We start from the raw sequence: 19197 nt of genomic DNA on the forward strand, positions 1-19197 counted from the left end.
TCCCAAAGAGCAGCTAATAGATTTGAACCACCTGCCTTTGGGTTGGCAACACAACTCCTTATCCGCTAGGCCACCAGAGCTCCCTTTCTGAGAGGTATGAGGATGGAATAGGCACAGAGGCCCATCGTGCCTTGGCAGACCACACACCTCACAGCTATATGAATGGCCCCCACAGGAGGCAAGCATGGGGACACAGCAGACTCAGCTTTCAATTTTTGTTAATTTATCTGGCTGCTGCTGTTGGGAACATAAACAGCAAAACATATACTAATCCTGAACTGTTTGTACATGCCACAATTCATGACACTGACGACATCTGAGTTGTACTCCATTCTCAACCCTGCCTTTCTGAGTTATTCCTCCCTAATAAGCAGAAATTCACTGTCTGCAAAAGGTCTGATTTAACCTTCTGAGTTGCTGTTTATCAGTGTGACCCCATATAGAGAAATAATTCTCAAGACAGTAGAAGGCTCACAGTAGACATTTTTCACTAGTTGGTTTTAAGATGACTTTAAGGATATTTCTGGTTAAATCTTTAAACTTAACCCTAAAACATCAGCTGCCAACTTTTTGTTTAACGTATTTGCACCAATCCTGAAATGCCAATAATAGCTTCTACAATTACTTATCCCCCCGGTTTCCGTTGTCTAATTTTTTTAGGATCAATGGACAGGAAGTAAGGGGACCAATGATAAACTACAGAACAGTACTTTTCCATATAAGAATAACCTGGGGGGAAGCTTAGCGAAAACAAGCAAGACAGAGCAGGTGTCTCCTGCTGGACCAGGGAAGGATGGGGTGGACAGGCAGGTGCAAGCTGTCAGCCGAGACTGGGGCCAGTGGCAGGAACTCACAGTGTTCATCATGAAGAATGAGAGTTCTATAAAGAAAACCTAAAGAAGGTATAGAGGAAACTGCGAAATACTGGTTTTAATACCAGACCTCCTTTCATCTTCACAACATACTTGTAAAATAGGGTATGATCTTGATACTACAGATGAAAGAATCTTGGTGAGATTAAGTGTCTGGCCCAAGAGACACCAGGAAAAAGCAGAGTAAGGACTTAACCCAAGACTTCATGACTCTAAAGTTCACGTTCTTTTCTAATAAGTTGCTTCGGTGGGATCAAGTGCATTAAAGTTGCTTTTCTGAATCCTGGGAATATGGTGGTGTACACAAATGAGCATTTCAATGCTCTTTCACTAATACACCAAGAAGAGCAACAAGGAAATGAGCTCGGGTTTGAGGGCAGCAGAGGAAAGAAGCCAGACTAGAATCACTGAGACATGTCTGGTAAGATACTGTCCTTGGCCTGCACCTGGCCATGTGGCCACGGTGAACAGGGGTCAGAGCTCCAGAAAGAGCCTGCTGCCCTAACTCCACAGCCTTGCCTGTGAAAAGGGTCAGGATGCCAAGCTTCTGCCCTAATCCCAGTAGACCTCCTTAGACATCTGGACTGCACCAGACTCGGCTATGGCTCACAGTGAACGCCCCTCTACCTTCATGCACACTCCACAGCTGGCCTGAATCTCAGCTGACAGCTCAAACTCACTTGTCTACCATGTATTCTCTGGTCCTGCTTGCAGGGGAGTCAGCACAGGTCTGTATGCTCCTCCTTACAAATGGTCCTGAGGACCACAAATGGCAATGTGTGCTGAGAACAGGCTTTTCAGTGCAGGTTGCAACAAGCTGCAGACTACAGGGAGGACTCCGACAGCAAAAAGGCAGATCTACCTGGAGATCTCCCTGGAGCACAGCAGTCCACCCACCACTCTTCACTGTCTGCAAGCCTGCTACGGACTGCTACCAAAGAGTCCTGTGTTAGAGACAGCTCCCAGAGCCGGCACCCCAAAGCTCACTCATCTGCAAGGCCATTGTGGACTGCTACCAAAGAGCCCTGTGGTAGATACTGGTTCCAGAGATGACACCTCATCTGCCTCTCTGTGCACCCCACAGCCCAATTACCTGCAAGCCAGTATGGATTGCTACAGAAGGGCCCTGCAGTAGATACTGTTCCCAGAGCCAGAAGCCCACCTGCCTCCCAGTGCACCCCACAGCTTGGGCCTCTGAAATCAACAGGGCAAACTTTCCTAAGTGTCAAATAAGGCTAGTCTTCAGCATTTCCAGTTGGTGACAGAGAGCACTAACTGAGGCTACACTCACAGTTAACATGCTAGAGGAAGGTCTCTGATAGGAAAAAGCCAGACCTCCATGGAAGGCTGATGAGAGGGCCACCTCCTCTCTGCCCTCAGGAATGGATGGCTGTCAGGATGTTAAAGCTGTACAGGAGGCTCCCACAGTGGAGGATGCTCTCACAGCCAGTATGCCACCTGTCCTTCTGTGCACCCTGGAGCTCAGGTCTCTGAGAAACCCACATGAAAGACTTTTCTAAAGAGCAGTTTGCCTCAATCTGCAGCCCGTCACAGCTGGTGCTGAGGAATGGAGGCTCAGGCTGCTGTGTGCTAGGAAGCAGGTATCTTGAGAGGAGGCCACATTCACAGCTAAAGTACCACAAGGCAGGTGCCCAGAGTGCCAAGGCAGACCTCTGAGAAGCCCATTAGCAGTGTGACTGTTCTGTGCCATCAAGATGGGAACAACTTACAACAGATCTTCCAGTGGATTTTGAGAGCCTGAAATCACATAGGAGGAGCATCCTATGCTCCTATGGAGCAGCTGGTAGACTTGAACCACCTATCTTGGGTTGGCAACACAACTCCTAATGCCACCAGAGCTCCTGCAGTGTGACTACCCTCCCACAACTGGTAACTGTTGGCTGCTAGACTGACACAAACACTTACAGAAGGTTCCCTATAATGGAGTCAAAAGGTGGATCACTTAAGTGAAGACAGCTCCCCAACCACCACAGGACCACCGAGGCTCTGAAATCAACAAGACAGAGCTCATGAAAGTCCTTATGTGTCCTAGAAATGGAAGAAAGTCCACCCAGGCTTCCTTTAAGTATCAGCTCAGATATTCACAGAATCAGACCCTACAAAATGAGGAAGGAAGCTACAGGCAAAACCAGAGGGCAACACTCAGCTCCAAGGGCACTCCATGGGTGTAGGGTTTCAGAATAAAAGCATGACTGCAGATACACAGGAGGAAAGACAATAATGCAGAGAGAGAGAACTGAATCTCCACTAGATAGAAAGTGTTACTGTGTGACACCTTGTATAAGTGGTGGTGCCCACTGCTGGACAGACTGACCACGGTAAGCTCATCTGTGCTTCTGGAGAGGTTGAACATTGAAAAATGAGATATGGAACTTTCCAAAACCTGTTTACCAGGGAGGGAGAGGAAATGGCAGGCAAAGACCGAAGGTTCTGCCCATGTAGAGTTTCTTGTAGAAAATTGTTGTGTGCTGCCCAGTAGGAACTAACCCAGAGCTGACCCTCCAGTGTGTTTTCAGAGGCAGTAAATTGCCTGGGAGGAGAAGGCCCATCCTTCTCCTGTGAAGCAGCTGGTGCATTTGAACCATGTGCCTTTGGGGTTTCAGTGCAGCTTCTTATCAGTAGGCCACCAGAGGTCCCCTACAGGATCTTGTTGTGGTTGTTGGGTGCCTTCGAATCAACCGACCCTGTGAACAAGCAGTCTGAACCCTGTCCTATCCTGTGCCAACCATACAGTCTCTGACACACACGAGCCCATCGCTGTAGTCACTGTGTGAATCTACCTGGTTGGGGGTCTTCCTCTCTTTTGCTGTCTCCCACCTTTCTAAGCATGATGTCCTTCTCCAAGGTCTAGCCTTTTCTAGCAACTTGCCAAAGTATGGGAGACAAAGGTTTGCCATCCTTGCCTCCAGGGAGCCCTCTGGCTGCACTTTCTCCAAGGCATATCTATTTGTTCTTTTCGCAGTCCCTGGGACATTCAGTAATATTCTCCAACACCACAGTTCAAAAGCATCAGTTTTTCTTCTGTCATCCTTATTCACCATCCAGTTCTCAGCAGCACAGCAAGTAATTGAAAAGACCATGGTCTTAATCAGATGCACCTTAGTCAAACTAACATTATACCTCCTCAGTCCCTGACTTCAGACTTTCCACTGCAATATGTCTCTTGATCTCCTGACTGCTGGTACCAAGTGTATTGTTTGTGGATCCAAATAAGATGAGTTTACAACAGTTTCAATCTCTTCACCCATTAGGATGTTACCCATCGGCCCAGTGGTGAAAATTTTTGTTTCTTGACACTGAGATGCACTCCTTATTGAAGGCTGCAATATTTGACCTGCAACAGTGCTTCAAGTTCTCCTCACTTTTAGCAAGCAAGGTTGTGTCATCTGCATAATGAAGGTTATTGATGAGCCTTCCTCCAATCCTAATGACACAATCTTCTTCACAGAGTCCAGGTTCCCCAATAATTTGCTCAGCATACTGACTGAATAGCTTTGGTGAAAGGATACAATCCTAATGCACGCCCTTCTTAATTTTAAACCATGTAGTGTTCCCTTGCTCTGTCATACAACAGCTTCTTTGTCTAGGGATAGGTTTCCCACGAGCACAATTAAGTATTCTGGGATTCCCATTCTTTTCAATGTTAGCCATAATGTTATAATTCACATAGTCAACAAATGCCTTTGCATAGTCAATAAAGCACAAATGGACATTTTTCTGGTTTCTTTGCTTTCAGCCAGGACCCAACTGACATCAGCAATGACATCCATGTTACCACAGCCTGCCTTTTCTGAATCCAGCTGAAACTTCTGGTAAATAGATAACTCTAATGTCCTGTTGTTGTGTACCATCAACTTGGAACCAACCCATAGCTGACTCTCCAGTGGGTTTTCAGAGGCAGCAATCACATGGGAGGAGCTTGCCCAGCCTTCTCCCACAGAGCAGCTGACAGAATTGAACCTTGTGCCTTCGGGATTGCGGCACAGATCCTCACCCCTAGGCCACCAGAGCTCTCTACTGTCCTGGCTGTTATTTAATGATCTTCAGTAATATTTTATATATATGTGTTTGGTCAATTTCAGACTACAAAATTTGATAAAAATCTTCCATCTCTTATTTGGTTTTAGCTGTTGAATACTAGTGAGTGTACCACTCATAACACTAGTCAGGATAGAACTTTAAATTGTATTTTAAAGTATGAATGCAACACCATTATTCCTCTGTTTTTCATTCATACATAGTAACCATGTGATGCTCTGATTCAAGTAGCCAAAGAAAGTCCATCTCACCTCTCCAATTCCTACAATGTTGATAGTCATGTGTTGCATTTCATTTTTTTTTCACAAGTTCCAGTTTTCTAGCATTCATGGAGAGAAAAAAAATTCCAAATACCAATGAAAACGAGAAAGTTAACATTCTCAAAAATTCTATTGTGCCCCCTGACAAAGTCACAAGATAAAAAAGAAGATAAATGAACATGATGAAGGGAATATATGTGCATCTAGGGACAACCAGATAACAAAAAACCAGGGAAGAATAAAATACAACATTAAATACAATTAAAGAACTAAGGGGAAACACACACAAAAGCTAAAATATGAAAAACACAAGAGCAAAACGAGGCTCTAAAACAACAGATGCTGCACCTGAAAGAGACACTAACTGAACTAAGAAAAACATGAGAAGGACTGAGTAATCCACTTAATCAGGCAGAAAAAAGGATCAAAAAAGTTGATAAAACTGAGCACCTTTTCTTGAGGAGAACCCTAAAGATAAAACTGGAACTAAAGGTAAGTCTTCCCTGAGATTCAGGGCACATCTGCAAAACCAACAGAAAACACTATATTTACTGGAGAAAGGCTAAGTGCTTTCCCTTGAAACATGAACAAGCCTTCAGAAATACAAATTGAAAGCACAATGAGATTCCATTTCACTCCCACTAGGATGGCTCAGGAATAGGCTGCTAACTGTAAGGTCAGTGGTTCGAGTCCACCAGCTAGCTATTCCGCAGGAGAAAAATGAGCAGTCTTCTCCTGTAAAGATTTATAGCCTTGGAAACCCAATGGAGGGTAGGGAAATGGGGGGGTTTTTTGTTGCTGCTATTTTTTAAGATGGCTAAGAGTTTAAAAAAAAAGAGGAAGAAAATAATAAAAGTTGGCAAGGATGCAGGGAGATTAGAATCCTTATGCACCACTGGTAGGAATGCAAAGGAGTTGTGGAAAACTGGTAATTTTTCCAAGGAGCAAAAAAGAGAACTACCATCTGACCAAGCAATGCCATTCTTCAACTTTACAAGGAATGCAAGAGGCACTGAATAGTTAAAATAACTTTAAAAAGAACAAAGGAGGAAGAAGGCTCAAACATCCTGATTTAAAAACATATTTTACAACTACAGCAAAGACTCAAAAAGAGACCTGTACACCAGTGTCCACTGCAGCCCTATCTACAAGAGACAAAAGGCAGAAACAAGTTATGTGCTCACCGCTGAACAAGATGAACCACATGGATGAACAAAATGTGACAAGAGAATGCTACACAGCTTGGGAGGACAAATGAAGTCTTGATAAAAGGTACACTATGAACAGAGTATAAAGACTTGCTACATTAAATAAGCCAATCACAAGAATACAATTAATGTATGAACTCACATAGATACAAAGCTTATTAGCAGTTTGGATAGGTGGGAGGATGAGGGGAAAGAGTTGGGGCTAACCATAATGGAAAAACTGCACTGATTAATGACAGGGTTACCCTGTTACTATTGTAATGATGATTAACAAATTGCACACTCATAAAATAATGAATTGGTAAAACTGGGGTGATAGATATACTTACAAGGACAAGAAAAAAAGTGTAGCCTCTAAGGCTGCTTATGTACATTTCAATACCTTATGGAATTTGATTTCTTGGTTTGTAAGTTTAGGGTCCTGGTTTCCAGTTAATTGGCCTAATTTTATGCTGAGTGCTTCTGCTCTCCCTCTCAGCTTGTTGCATCGTGCCTGTGTTATTAAAAGCTTACAAGTTCCTATTGGATCAGTAGTCCTCTTTACATCTGGAGTTTGTTTTACATTTTCCTGGGACCTCCTAATGTGATCTCTCTCAGAGTAGTTGGCAGTGGACACTCTTTCAAAGTAGATCAAAAACAAAAATAACCACTCTCCTTGGTGCTGGAATCACCAAAGGGTTTTCAGAGGCTGTAAATCACTTCAAGGAGATTCTCCACCTTTCTCTCATGAAGCAGCTGATGGCTTCCAGCTGCTTGCCTTAGTACTGACAGCACAACTCTCTACCCACGAGGCTACCAGAACTGTGTTTTAGAGTAGCCAGGCATCTTTTATTTCTTCTGGCCTCAACTTTTGTTTCGGATGGGTAGAGACCAATAGTTGAACTGCAGATGTCTGCTCACATGCTGTTAAGACTCCAGCTGCTATTCACCAAAATAGGATGCAGACTAATGTCTCTGTGACTATGTTATGCCAACTGATCTTGATGTTCCCAGGGAAGAGGATTCTGAGCAAGAGGCGCAATTCCAAACAATGAGATATGTCATCCCAACTTAATAAGCAAGGCCCGGTGACAGCACATACTGGTGGGTGTGGTCCTGTCTGCCCTTCTACTCAGCTTGTGTGCTCACCACGCAGCCCCTCGTAGATTACCACCAATACCACCACAGGATTCTGTGCGCAACAGTACTTCCCTTTGTTGCCTTTATCTTTTGTGCCCCTCTTGGTGTCTTCCTTTGCCTAGATCAAGCTCTGCTGGCCTTTCTGCTATTATACATGGCCTTTCCCGAGTCAATACATGTTTGTGCCTCTGGTTAATGATTACTCTCCTTTCTGCTACAACACCTAGTGAAATGAAAAGATTGTTTGTTTGGGTTTTTGTCTGATAAACTTTTCTTGACATTTTATAGCAGATGTCGGATACAAGAGTTGTCTTTTTGCAATGGACTCTTCAATAAGGAGGTGTGCCACCATCCCAAAGGCAAGTGGTTCAAAGCCACCAGCTGCTCAGTGGGACAAAGATGGCAGTCTCCTCCTGTGTGATTTATTGTCTCTGAAAATCCACTGAAGGGTTAGGTTTTGAGTCAGTTCTAAGTCGATGTTACACTAATGTACCAGAGAGCTCTCATGGCTTAGTGGTAAAGAGCTGCTGCCAATTCAAAGGCACATAGTTCAAATCCACCAGCTGCTCTGTGGGAAAAGAACGGGCAATCTCCTGTGCAATTTACAGCCTCAGAAAACTCACTGGAGGGTCAGCTATGAGTTAGTTCCAACTCCAGGGTACATAACAATAGTTTTACACAGTGTAAAGTTTTCCATGCTTATCAATGCTATGAGGTATATTACAGATCCATCATGATTCTTCAGTGTTGCACAGTATTTATCAAGCACCAGAGTTTCTTTATCCAGGCATCCACCAACGGACACGTAAGTTGTTTCCATCTCTTTGCTATTGTAAATGATGCTGCTCTGGACATGGGTGTGCATGTATGTCTGAGCTAACTTCTTATTTCTCTAGGACAGATACCTAGTAGTGAGACTGCTACATCTAGGTATTTCTATTTCCAGCTTTTTAAAGAAGCATCATTCTGATCTAGCTTGAGTTGGCTTTTTGTATGTGGTAGGATATGTGGCTCCTACTTAGTGTTCCTGTAAATGGGCATGCAGTTTTGGTATTACCATCTGTTCAAGAGGACATGTGTCCAATCAGCTGTCTATAAGTAGAGGGGCTTACTTCGAGGTCCTCATTCTGTCCCACTGGTCTGTGTGCCTATCATTGTGATTTGGTGTGCATGGCTGTGGAGTCTCAACAGTAACAACAAAACAAATAAAACTTAGGAGGAAAAAGCCTGTGGTCATCAAGTGCACACTACTCATTTTTCGGCAGAAGCTACGGCAGTGTCCCATCTTATTAAGTAGAAACATTAATAGAAATATATTTCATATGCTTCTAAGCATGTCTTTTAAAATTTCAAAGCAATCATAATCGTGGATAAAAGGTACAAACCGTGGAAGTAGAAATGCCATTCTTGCCGTCTTTCGGACATCACACCAGACCACCAGAGCCCTAGGTTAAAACGCCATGGACCTTCTCTCAGGCTTTGCTCTGAAAGACCACAGTCTTGTATAAAATCTGCATATGCTTATTTCTTATTCTTCCTAATGCCAGAGTAAACACAAATACCTAAAATACCCATGGAAACCTCAAGGTTTAAAAACGCTTGAGTTTAAAACCTCAAGGACAAACCCCAGTTCTCTCCTGGAATGTATTCTAGGGCCCTCTAGCGTGGACACTGTGAGATGGCAGGTGGGAGGGATCACATGGGAACTTAGCAGCTGTCCCTGAAGCTCCTTCAAGCAGTGGACAGATATAGATACCATATCCCCAGGACTCCAGGACAAATGGTTACTTCATGATCTTAGGAGAAACAAGCCTGTATACTAACACAGGGAATTCCCTTTGTTGCCTTTATCTTTTGTGCCCCTCTTGGTGTCTTCCTTTGCCTAGATCAAGCTTATAGTTTGTATCACAAACTATAAACTACTGACTTTGTACATGTCCTTGAAAGCAATTTTTTTGGGGGGGTAGAGTGGGGAGGTGACATTCTCCAATGACTTAATTTCAGTGTAGTACAAGGACCTGCAAACACAACTGATGGGTTAAGACAGTGGGTTTGATAAGGGGGAGCACACCGCACTAGTTCATTAGATCCTCACAATAACCACTGAGGTCTGGCAAGAGCAACCGCTCTTGAGCAGATGAGGAGGTGGGACTCAGCCTGGTCCACAGTCTGTCCAAGCTTAGAGAGGTAAGATGCAGACACTGGCTTACATGTGCTACTGATGTGCTCTGTTCATGGCAACGCTCCAGCTGTCTGTACAGATGTGTATGCTCTGATTTACTCATCTCAACTTTGGGTGCTGTATTTGGTAGAAAGTCAGTCTTTCTACCCATTCCTCACTCCTAAAACAATCAGCTTCAAATTGGCATTATGCAAAACCAGGATGACCACATAAAATTTTTAAAAAATATGGAACAAAGACAAAAACAAAGAAACAAAAATATGGATGAGGAATACATCATCACACAACAGGCAAATCCCATCATCATGTAACTTTAAAACTACTAAGAATCACAGCCCAAACAAAACGTGAAGTGTTACAGCTAAAGACTCATTCAGAACCTGTGTGTTTGCGACTGCCAGATGTGCGTCATTAATACTGTACATTTTCCACCACTGTAGGACATACAAAAGGTCAGATGCTGAGTCAGTTGCTAAGTGAGCAGTGGGTGTGTAGCTTCAAAGAAACCTTTGTTCACATTTCTTATTAACATTCAAACTATTAATTGGAAAAGTAAATCTACCTGCTATCAACACCTTTTTTGAGTAAGTATATTCACAGGTGGATTAAAGGATCATCAAGTTACAATCTTTTCAATTAATAAAATTTCTGTTGCCTGAACTTTAGCTTCTGACCCTGCCATTGCCATTCTGATTTTCCTTCTCACTACCAATTACAGGGCATGCTTTCGCCCTTTAACTCTCTAGACAGTATTTTGCTGTAGGTGATTTGTATAGGCAGCATACAACTCGACTTTTACAAACCAACCTGAGCTCCTGGTCTTTCCATATGAGGACTGCTTACCATTAGTGCCACATTGAGCTTGTTACTGCTGTGACATTTCTGGTTGACCTCATCACATTTTCTTTTTTCATAAGCCTTCACTGGAAAGGACTGCTTTCATTATTCTATATTCCTACTCTGTAGGGGTTTAGTATTCTCCCAGTATTTACCTTTCAACTGTTGTGTCTGTTGACTGATAGCAAAAGAAATCACTGGGAAGGGCACAAGAGTATACTCTATGACATGCACGATCCTTCAACTAAAGGACTGACATTCCCTTAAGCGACATGCAAGAGCAACAGTTGTGGGAAGGTCAGTGTGTGGATAATCACAAGTATGTATGCCTTTGGCAGAAGCTATTTCTACATATGTATTTGAATGTGCTACAAACTTTCTAAGTTAGAAGAGAACATACAGGGAGCAAAGCTATGTAAACTTCTCAGCCATAACCAAACACCTGAAGAGAAGTCACTGGATTTGGGACTCAGGACCAGTCTTGAGAGACACCTTGGTCACCTGACATCACATGTTCAAGAAGACAATGCCCTGTGTCCTACTGTGGTGAGCAGCAGCCCAAGGGTCTGGGAAGTCTCCTAAGACATAACAATTGGCCTCTTCTACCTGAAGCAAAGCACAGAGAGAATCAAAGACTCATGGACAGGGCCAGACCAAGCCAACCACAGCTCCCACTGCCCCTCCACAAGGATTAGATAGCACCAACTGCAATTACTGACCAACTACAGCTCCCACTGCCTCTACACAGGAACTAAATGGTGCCCAGCTACAACTACTAAGCAACCTCAACTCCTGCTGTCCCTACAAAGAACTAGATGGTGCCCAACTGCAATTACTGATCAACCACAGCTCTCAATCCCCCTCCACAAGAACTAGACGGTGCCCAGCTTCAATTACTGACCAACCACAGCTCCTAGGAGCTGCCCTACAAAGAACTAGATGGTTGTTGTTGTTATGTGCCATAGAACAGCCCAAGACTCATAGCGACCCTATGTACAATAGTTCTGAACCCTGCCTTATTCTGAGCCAGTCTCAATGACTCTGACATACCTAATCCCACTGCCCTAGTTACTGTGTCAATCCTCTCAGGGTCTTCCTCTCCTGAGCAGTCCCTCTACCCTTCCATGCATGATGTCCTTCTCCAAGGATTAGTCCCTCCTGGCCAGGTGCCCAAAGTATATGAGATAGAGCTTCAAAATTCTTGCCTTTTGGAGGAATTCAGTTTCATTCTTTCTAAGACAGAACTATTTGTTCTCCTGATGGTCTATGGTATGTTCAAGACTCTTCTCCAGCACCACAACTCAAAGGCACAACTCTCCTTCTATCATCCCTAGTCATAGTCCAGCTCCCTGATGCATAGCAAGTAATTGCAAAGACCATGGCCTGGATTTGGTGCACCTTAGTCTCTAGACTGATAACACTGCTCTTTAGTAATGTGGAAAAGTCCTTGACAGCAGTCTTCCACATTGCAATTCATCTTTTGATTTCCTCACTATTGGTGCGAAGAGTGTTGGTTGTGGACCTGAGTAAGCTGAAATTGTTAACAACCTCAATCTCTTCTCCATCTATCATGGTGTTGTCACTTGCCCAGTGGTGAAAATTTTATCTTCTAGATGGTGAGCTTCAATCTATATTGAAGGCTGAAATCCTTGACCTTCAGCATCAAATGCTTCAGGTCCTCCTTACTTTGAGCAAGCAAAGTTGTGTCATCTGCATAACGCAGATTGTTGATGACTTTCCCCCCAGTCCTGATCTGTTCTGCATACAGGCTGAAAAGGTATGGAGACAAGACACATTCCTGACTAATCACAGCTGCCACTGTCCCTACAAAAGAACTAGATGGTGCCTGGCTGCAATTAATGACCAACCACAGCTCCCTCTCTGCCTCCCCACAGGAACTAGATGGTGGCCAGCTACAATTACTGACCAATCACAGCTCCTCCTACCCTGACATAAAAACTAGATGGTGCCTGGCTGCCATTAGTGACCAATCACAGCTCCTACTGCCTCCACAAAGGAACAAGATGATGCTCATTGCAATTACTGACCAACTGTAACTCCCACTGCCCCAACACAAGAACTAGATGGCCCCTAGATGAAATTAATGACCACTTGCCGCTTCCACTGCTCCCACACAAGAACAACATGGTGCCAATTGCAATTACTACCAGAGATCCTAGACAGACAAAGAGGGGGAAAAAATGCAGAACAAAACAAAAAAAATTACCATACTTACTGCCTGATGGACACTGGTGGAACCTCCGTGACTACAGTGCTTCAAACCTGGGACTGAACTACCCCTGGTGGTCAGCTCTCAGCCAAACAACAGACAAGTCTATATGGTAACAGCAATATCAATGCCCACACCACACAGAATATACCCATCAGCACAACCACTCATTTGAGGACAAAGCTGACAAGACAGGAAGTGGAGGATAGGATGAATGGAGATGGGAAACCCAGGGAGGGAAAGGGATGAGTGCCATTATACTGAGGAGACTACAATCAGTGAGGGAGACAAATGTGTAAACATCACTGGATGGTAAAGGAAGATTCTCTAAACTTTCACCCAAATCACAATAAGTTTTTTTAGAAAGACATCTTAGAAATTTATGCTACACCCAAAAAATACGTGAGGAAAAAAATTCTCTTTGTATTTTTCTATCAATGTCATGAGTGAGTCAGTAACTGTATTCCCTTCCTGACTACACAGCATAGCATATTTGTGCTTCCTTTCTCACTGCCTCAATTTCTGATGCTGAAATTCTCTAGCATTTTCATCCATACCTCACATGCCCATTTTTTTACAGTATACCTTAAGGTGTTTGAATTCTTTTTTCCCCACTATTTCTCTTATCTCATCCTGGCACTATGCTGACAGGGAGGATCTAGGCTTGCTGTGGCCTTGTGATGGTCCAATGCTAAAAGCTGCTGCCTGTTAATAACTGCTACGGACGCAAGCTCTAGTAGCCAAGTGGTAAGGAGCTGGGCTGCTAACTCAAAGGCATGGTGTTCAAATCCACCAGCTACTCCTCAGGAGAAAGATAGGCAATCTCCTCCTGTGAGAGCTACAGTCTCTGAAAAACCCTCTGAGTCAGTTCTGATTTGATGGCACAATATAAAGTTCTGAAGGACCACTGGGCACAAGTCATTACAGGGTGGACAGAAGAAAAAACCAACGACATATATTCTTTTCTCCTCAAGACTGTGAGCTTCGCAGAAGTAGATTGCTGTGTCTTTGTCCATGACATTGCTGTGCAGATTCAAACCATCAACTTGGAGTTAAGCACACACCATCTGAGCTTTAAATGTATGCACTTTATGTTAAGTACTTCCTTGCAGATTAATTCTTATCTTTCAGTCTAATGCTTGCAGTTAATTTCATTTAGGTTATTAACCAGTCTATTCATTATAGTATTTTTTGGTGGCCTAGTGGCTATGGCCTTTTGTACCTTATGTAGATGATGCAACCCTGCTTGCTGAAACTGAGGAGGACCTGAAATGCTTGCTGCAGAGGGTCAAGGACTGCAGCCTTCAGTATGGATTGAGGCTCAATGTAAAGAAGACAAAGATTCTCACCACTGGACCAACTGACAGCATCAGGATGGATGGTGAAAAGATTGAGATTGTTAACAACTTTAGTCAGCTTGGCTCCATGGTCAACACTCTTGGCACCAGTAGCCAGGAAATCAAAAAACATATTGCGATGGGAAAGTCTGCTATTAGGGACCTCTCCAGGGTACTGAAGAGCAATGGTGTCACTCTGGAGACTAAGGTGCACCTGATACAGGCTATGGTCTTGGCAATCACTTGTTATGCATCAGAGAGTTGGACAGTGACTAGGGAGGACAGAAGGAGAATTGATGCCTTTGAACTGTAGTGCTGGAGAAGAGTATTGAATGTTCCATGGACTGCCAAGAAAATAAACAGATTCATCCTGGAGAGGGTTAAACCAGGCTGCTCCTTGGAGGCAAGGATTCTGGGGCTTCGTCTGACATACTTTGGACATGTTGTAAGGAGGGACAGGTCCTTGGAGAGGGACATCATGCTTGGGAGGGTGGAGGGACGGCACAAGAGGGGAAGACCCGCTATGAGATGGATTGATTCAGTGACTGGGATAATCGGGATGGGTGTGTCAGAGACAGTCCGACTGGCACAGGATAGAGCAGGGTTTAGGGCTGTTTTACATAGGGTTGCTATGAGTCACAAGAGACTTGACGGCACATAGCAACAACAGTGGCTATGGAGTTGCACTGTCAACCCAAAGGCAAACAGTTCAAAACCACCAGCTGCTCCCTGAGAGAAAGACAAGCAATCTCCTTCCAAGCACTTCACAGATTCTGAAAACCTGTTGCAGCGCCAGCTAAGAGTCAGTTTTGACTCAATGGCAATGAGTTATGCAATTTAAACATGTATTGCCCACATTAATACATGGGTATTCATCAGTTAGGAGTCCTTCTAAAAACATTCTATCATTTTATTTTCCCCTAAAACTGCTCACTGACATTTTGCTGAACTTACCTTCATAATTGGCAGAAGGTCTTCTACTTTGTGTACCTTTTCCAGAGCTTCTCTAACGTCTAACAGTCCTTTAGGATTATTAGCTCTTAAAATGGACAGAGAAAGAAAGACAGAAGGAGAAGGGGCAAGGTGGAAGGGGGGAGGAGGGAGAGAGAAGAAAAAAGGGGGGAGAGAAAGAGCAAGAGTAAGGGGGAGAGAATGGGATGGGGAAAGAGAAGAAGCGAGGAAAGAGTGAAGAGAGGAGAGAAGAGCAGAGGAGAGAGAATAGCAGAGGAGGAGAGAGAAGAGGAGAAGGGGAAAGAGAAAAGAGAGCAGAGGAGGGGGGAGAGAAGAGGAGAGAGGGAAAGCAGGAGAGAGAAAGACAGAGACAGGTGGAGGTGTGGGAGGAAAAGGGAGTGTGAGAGGGAGAGAGAAAGAAAACCATTGAGATTAATGCAGAAGTAATAACTAGTTATGCTATTACTTTTAATTTAAATGCGTTTTCCTTAATTATAGATTACACAATGGTCAAAATGATACCCACAAAGTTTTTAAATCATGGAACAGCTTAATCTTAATGATTCTGGGGCTACAGATGAGAAGGAAGGAAATAGACAAGCCACTGTCTAGAAGGTGTAACTGGAGGCAGCAGGATGAGCTGACAGCCAGTGTCTGTGTGTCCACCTGCGCGGGTTTGGTTGTAAATTTGGTTATAAACTCTGGCATTAGATGTAATTGGGGTTTTCCTTTTAAAGTTATCCAACAGAAGAATCCTGCTATGTGTTTAAAACCAATTTTACATTTGGTGTTAGCTAACTCCTGTAATTCTTCCCCCTAGTGCTCAGTCCAGGGCTGTGTCTGTACCACACCACTGTTCAATGAAGGTAGATTGAATATTAAGGCAGAAACCCTTAACAGGTAAATTTAGAGAAATGTCTTGCTTTGTAGAGAAAAGGAGACCAAAAAAGTCATACTGTCTCTCTATATTAGCGAGCTCTGGTGGCCTAGAGGTAAGAAAGTGTGCTGCAATCCTGAAGGTAACCAGCTGTTCCAGTGGAAAAGGATAGGCAATCGCCTGGGGGATTAACCACCTCTGAAAATCCGCTGGAGGGTCAGCTATGGTTGGTTCCAACTTGATGGCATACAACAACAAATTATATTTAAAGCAAAAAAAAACAATCGATTGGGGTCCATGGATTTCATGAACTTAATTAGATTTGATGCACTTTGTTTAGTCTGTCAATAATTACAAAAAAGAAAAGAAGAAAATTACCCATGATAAACAAGAATCCTATCTTTAATAAAATGAAGTATTTTCTCAAAATATTCCAGGTATCTCATGTTAATCACCTGACCCCTGTGAGGAAAAACAAACAACAAAATTAAGGATCATTTTAAAAGCAGAGTGTGTTCAGAACAAGATCTAACTTCAAGCTATTTTAGTAAAAAATAAACAAACAAATAAAGATAACAGAACTGAGGAGAGTCACATATGCTAAGCATCTGGAAGATGGGTGTGTGCAGTCAAAGATGGTAGAGGAATATTCTAGCTGACGTGGGTGTTTCGTCTGGGAGTTGTTGAGAAGGAAGCCTGGGAGCCAAGCAGGTTTCCTGTATGCTCCACTGAGAAGATAGGCCTCAGGTATTGAAGCCCCATGTGAACACAGCCCTCGGGTGCTGAGGCCCCAGTGAACACAGCCCTCGGGTGCTATGGTTTGAGTATAGACTGACTTCTATTCTGCAGCTCTTCACTTTCCCCACTAAGCATTCCTGCTTCCTTCCTATCTCCCGACTCAACGCCCTGTGTAGGCTCCTTCTTGCTCTCTGGCTCACTAGTGGTCTTCACTTTCTCTGGTCATGTACCACTGTCCTCACATTCCCTAGCCTTTTTAAAAACTTGGGCACTCTTGTTCAGGAACGTAGTTTCTTCCCACTCCACTACCAAGCCAAGTGCTCAGCAGAGAGCACTTCCGGGGCTTACAGATACCCCATACCCCAGATCCCTAATTCTCCCCACCATTTTTTTTTTATTCAAGTTTCTATAACCAGGGACATCTCAAGCAGGACACAAACCACCACACTTGTAAATTCATTTGAAATTTGAGTAGGTTAATAGCACGTAGCCCCTTCATCTGTGCTCACCATTTACGCAGGGTGGACAAGCACATGACAAGGGATCTTGGTGGCGCAGGCAGGTGGGAGAAATGTGGCTGTGGAGAAGTTGGTGGCTGGAGCCCCCTAGCGGCTCTGTGCGAGGGAGGAGGTAAGGCAGCCTTTGCAAACTCAGGGAGAATAAAACTTCCACCTTGATCTCGTCTCTTTAAGAGACAGAAACACTAATTACCAGTTTTATATATGGAAATAAAAGAGACCCAGGCAAGTGAAGAGATGCGAAACTAAGGAGGAACCACAAAGCAGGAGGCCTCGTATTCCCCAGCCTCCAACCAATGACACAAAGCCACGTGGCATTAGTATAACACACCCAGACCAAAGAGACAGCATGAGAATCTAGACATAGATCCATCTACCGATGGACCACTGACCTTGACAAAGGGCTGAAGCCCCTTACAAGGGGAAGAGATGGCCTCTTTAACAAAGCATGATGGCAAAACTGGAGATGCCCATTTTCAAAAAAAAAAAAAAAGAAAGAAAGAAAAAAAAAGAAAACCACACCAAAACAAACCAGAGTTGATATCTTACATACAAAAACCAATTCAAAAGGAGGCAGTTTTTGAGAATTCTCTCTGTCCTTCCAGATCTGCAATAAAGTGTAGGGGGAAAAACCCAAAAACCAAACCAAAACACAAACCCAAACCAATTCAAGGTGGATAAAAAAAGCTGACTATCAAACCTAAAAAACTATAAAGATCATCATGGAAAACATAGGTGCAAACTCAGGTGTCCTACTCATGGCCCAAGTACACAATCAAATGTATCTAAAAACTCAAAAGTCGCAGAAGACAGACTGGAAAACTATCTCCTGGAAATGAAAAATTTAAGCACAGCAAAAGATTAGAAAACTAACCTACAGTCTGGTAAACAATTTTTCATAATAGCTTATCAGAGAAGTGGTTAATCCATAAAATTTACAGATGCTAACACTTGAACAAGAAAAAGAAACACACCCTAAATAAAAAATGGCAGAGGATGTTGACATGTCACCAAAGATGACATTCAGATGTCATGAAAACACACAAAGCAATAGTCACAATTTTATTAGCCATTAAAAACCCAAACCATGTCCACTGCCATCAGGTCCCTTTCGACTCAGGGAGATCCTCCACAGGTTTTGGGGACTGCCCATCTTTCTCTCATGGAATGGCTGGCAGCTCCGAGCTCTTGGGCTTTTGGTTAGCAGTCCAACATTAACACAACACACTACCCCACCAGGGTAGCTTTATCAGTCATTCAAAAAAAACCTCAATAGTTTTTTTGACCTTCCAGTGGGTTTTTAGAGGCTGCAACCACATGGAAGAGATTGTGCCCATCCTTGTCCTGTGGAGCAGCTAGTGGATATGAACACCTTGTTCTTGGGTTGGCAGCACAAGATCTTATCCACTAGGCTACCAGAGATCCCTGTGAGGCACTCATGGGACAAGCACATGTCATCCTCACAAGTGTGAGTCCAGAAGAACTGGACAGTCCCTGGTTACCAAGACTGACTGTGAACCGGGATCACAGCAGGAGGTCTCGGGCACAAGGGAAAATGTGGCACAAGGCTACTCTTCTTTCTTTTCCTCTGCCATCGTGTTTTGTGTGGGCCTGTTTTGTCTCCACTATGTCTTCTCATAAGACTTTCAGGATCAAAGGTTTCTGGCCAAGAAACAAATGCAGAACAGGCCATTCCTCAGTGGATTAGAAAGAAAACTGGCAATACAATCAGGAACCAAAAAAAAACCCAGGTACGACTCCAAAAGGAGACAATGGAGAAGAACCAAGCTGGGTCTTTAGGGAGTCGCACACACGATGGCAGCTGGCGTACTGAACCTACCGTTCATTAGCATCACACCATGTCAAGCTGACTGACACGCTACCTTGTTGTTGTTGTTACGTGCCGTCAAGTCGTTTGCGACTCACAGTAACCCTATGGACAACAGCCCTAAATTCTGCTCTATCCCGTGCCAATCTCATTGCCTCTGACACACCCATCCCAATTACCC

General features: G+C 43.7%; 1 protein-coding gene across 2 annotated transcripts in view; it reads right to left on the bottom strand.

Annotated features, from left to right (window-relative positions):
- The window catches only part of TTC13 (tetratricopeptide repeat domain 13), a 124680-nt gene that overhangs the window by 24447 nt on the left and 81036 nt on the right, over nt 1–19197 (bottom strand). For both annotated transcript variants that reach the window (XM_006894552.1, XM_006894551.1), the window contains 2 exons: nt 16311–16394; nt 15059–15143 (listed from right to left, as the gene is read on the bottom strand). In XM_006894552.1, coding sequence (XP_006894614.1) covers nt 15059–15143; nt 16311–16394 — 169 coding nt within the window. The remainder of the gene's footprint in view (nt 1–15058; nt 15144–16310; nt 16395–19197) is intronic.

The sequence above is a fragment of the Elephantulus edwardii genome, unplaced genomic scaffold (assembly GCF_000299155.1).
Source record: "Elephantulus edwardii isolate Elephantulus edwardi_28Jun2011 unplaced genomic scaffold, EleEdw1.0 scaffold00146, whole genome shotgun sequence".
Classification (NCBI taxonomy): Eukaryota; Metazoa; Chordata; class Mammalia; order Macroscelidea; family Macroscelididae; genus Elephantulus; species Elephantulus edwardii.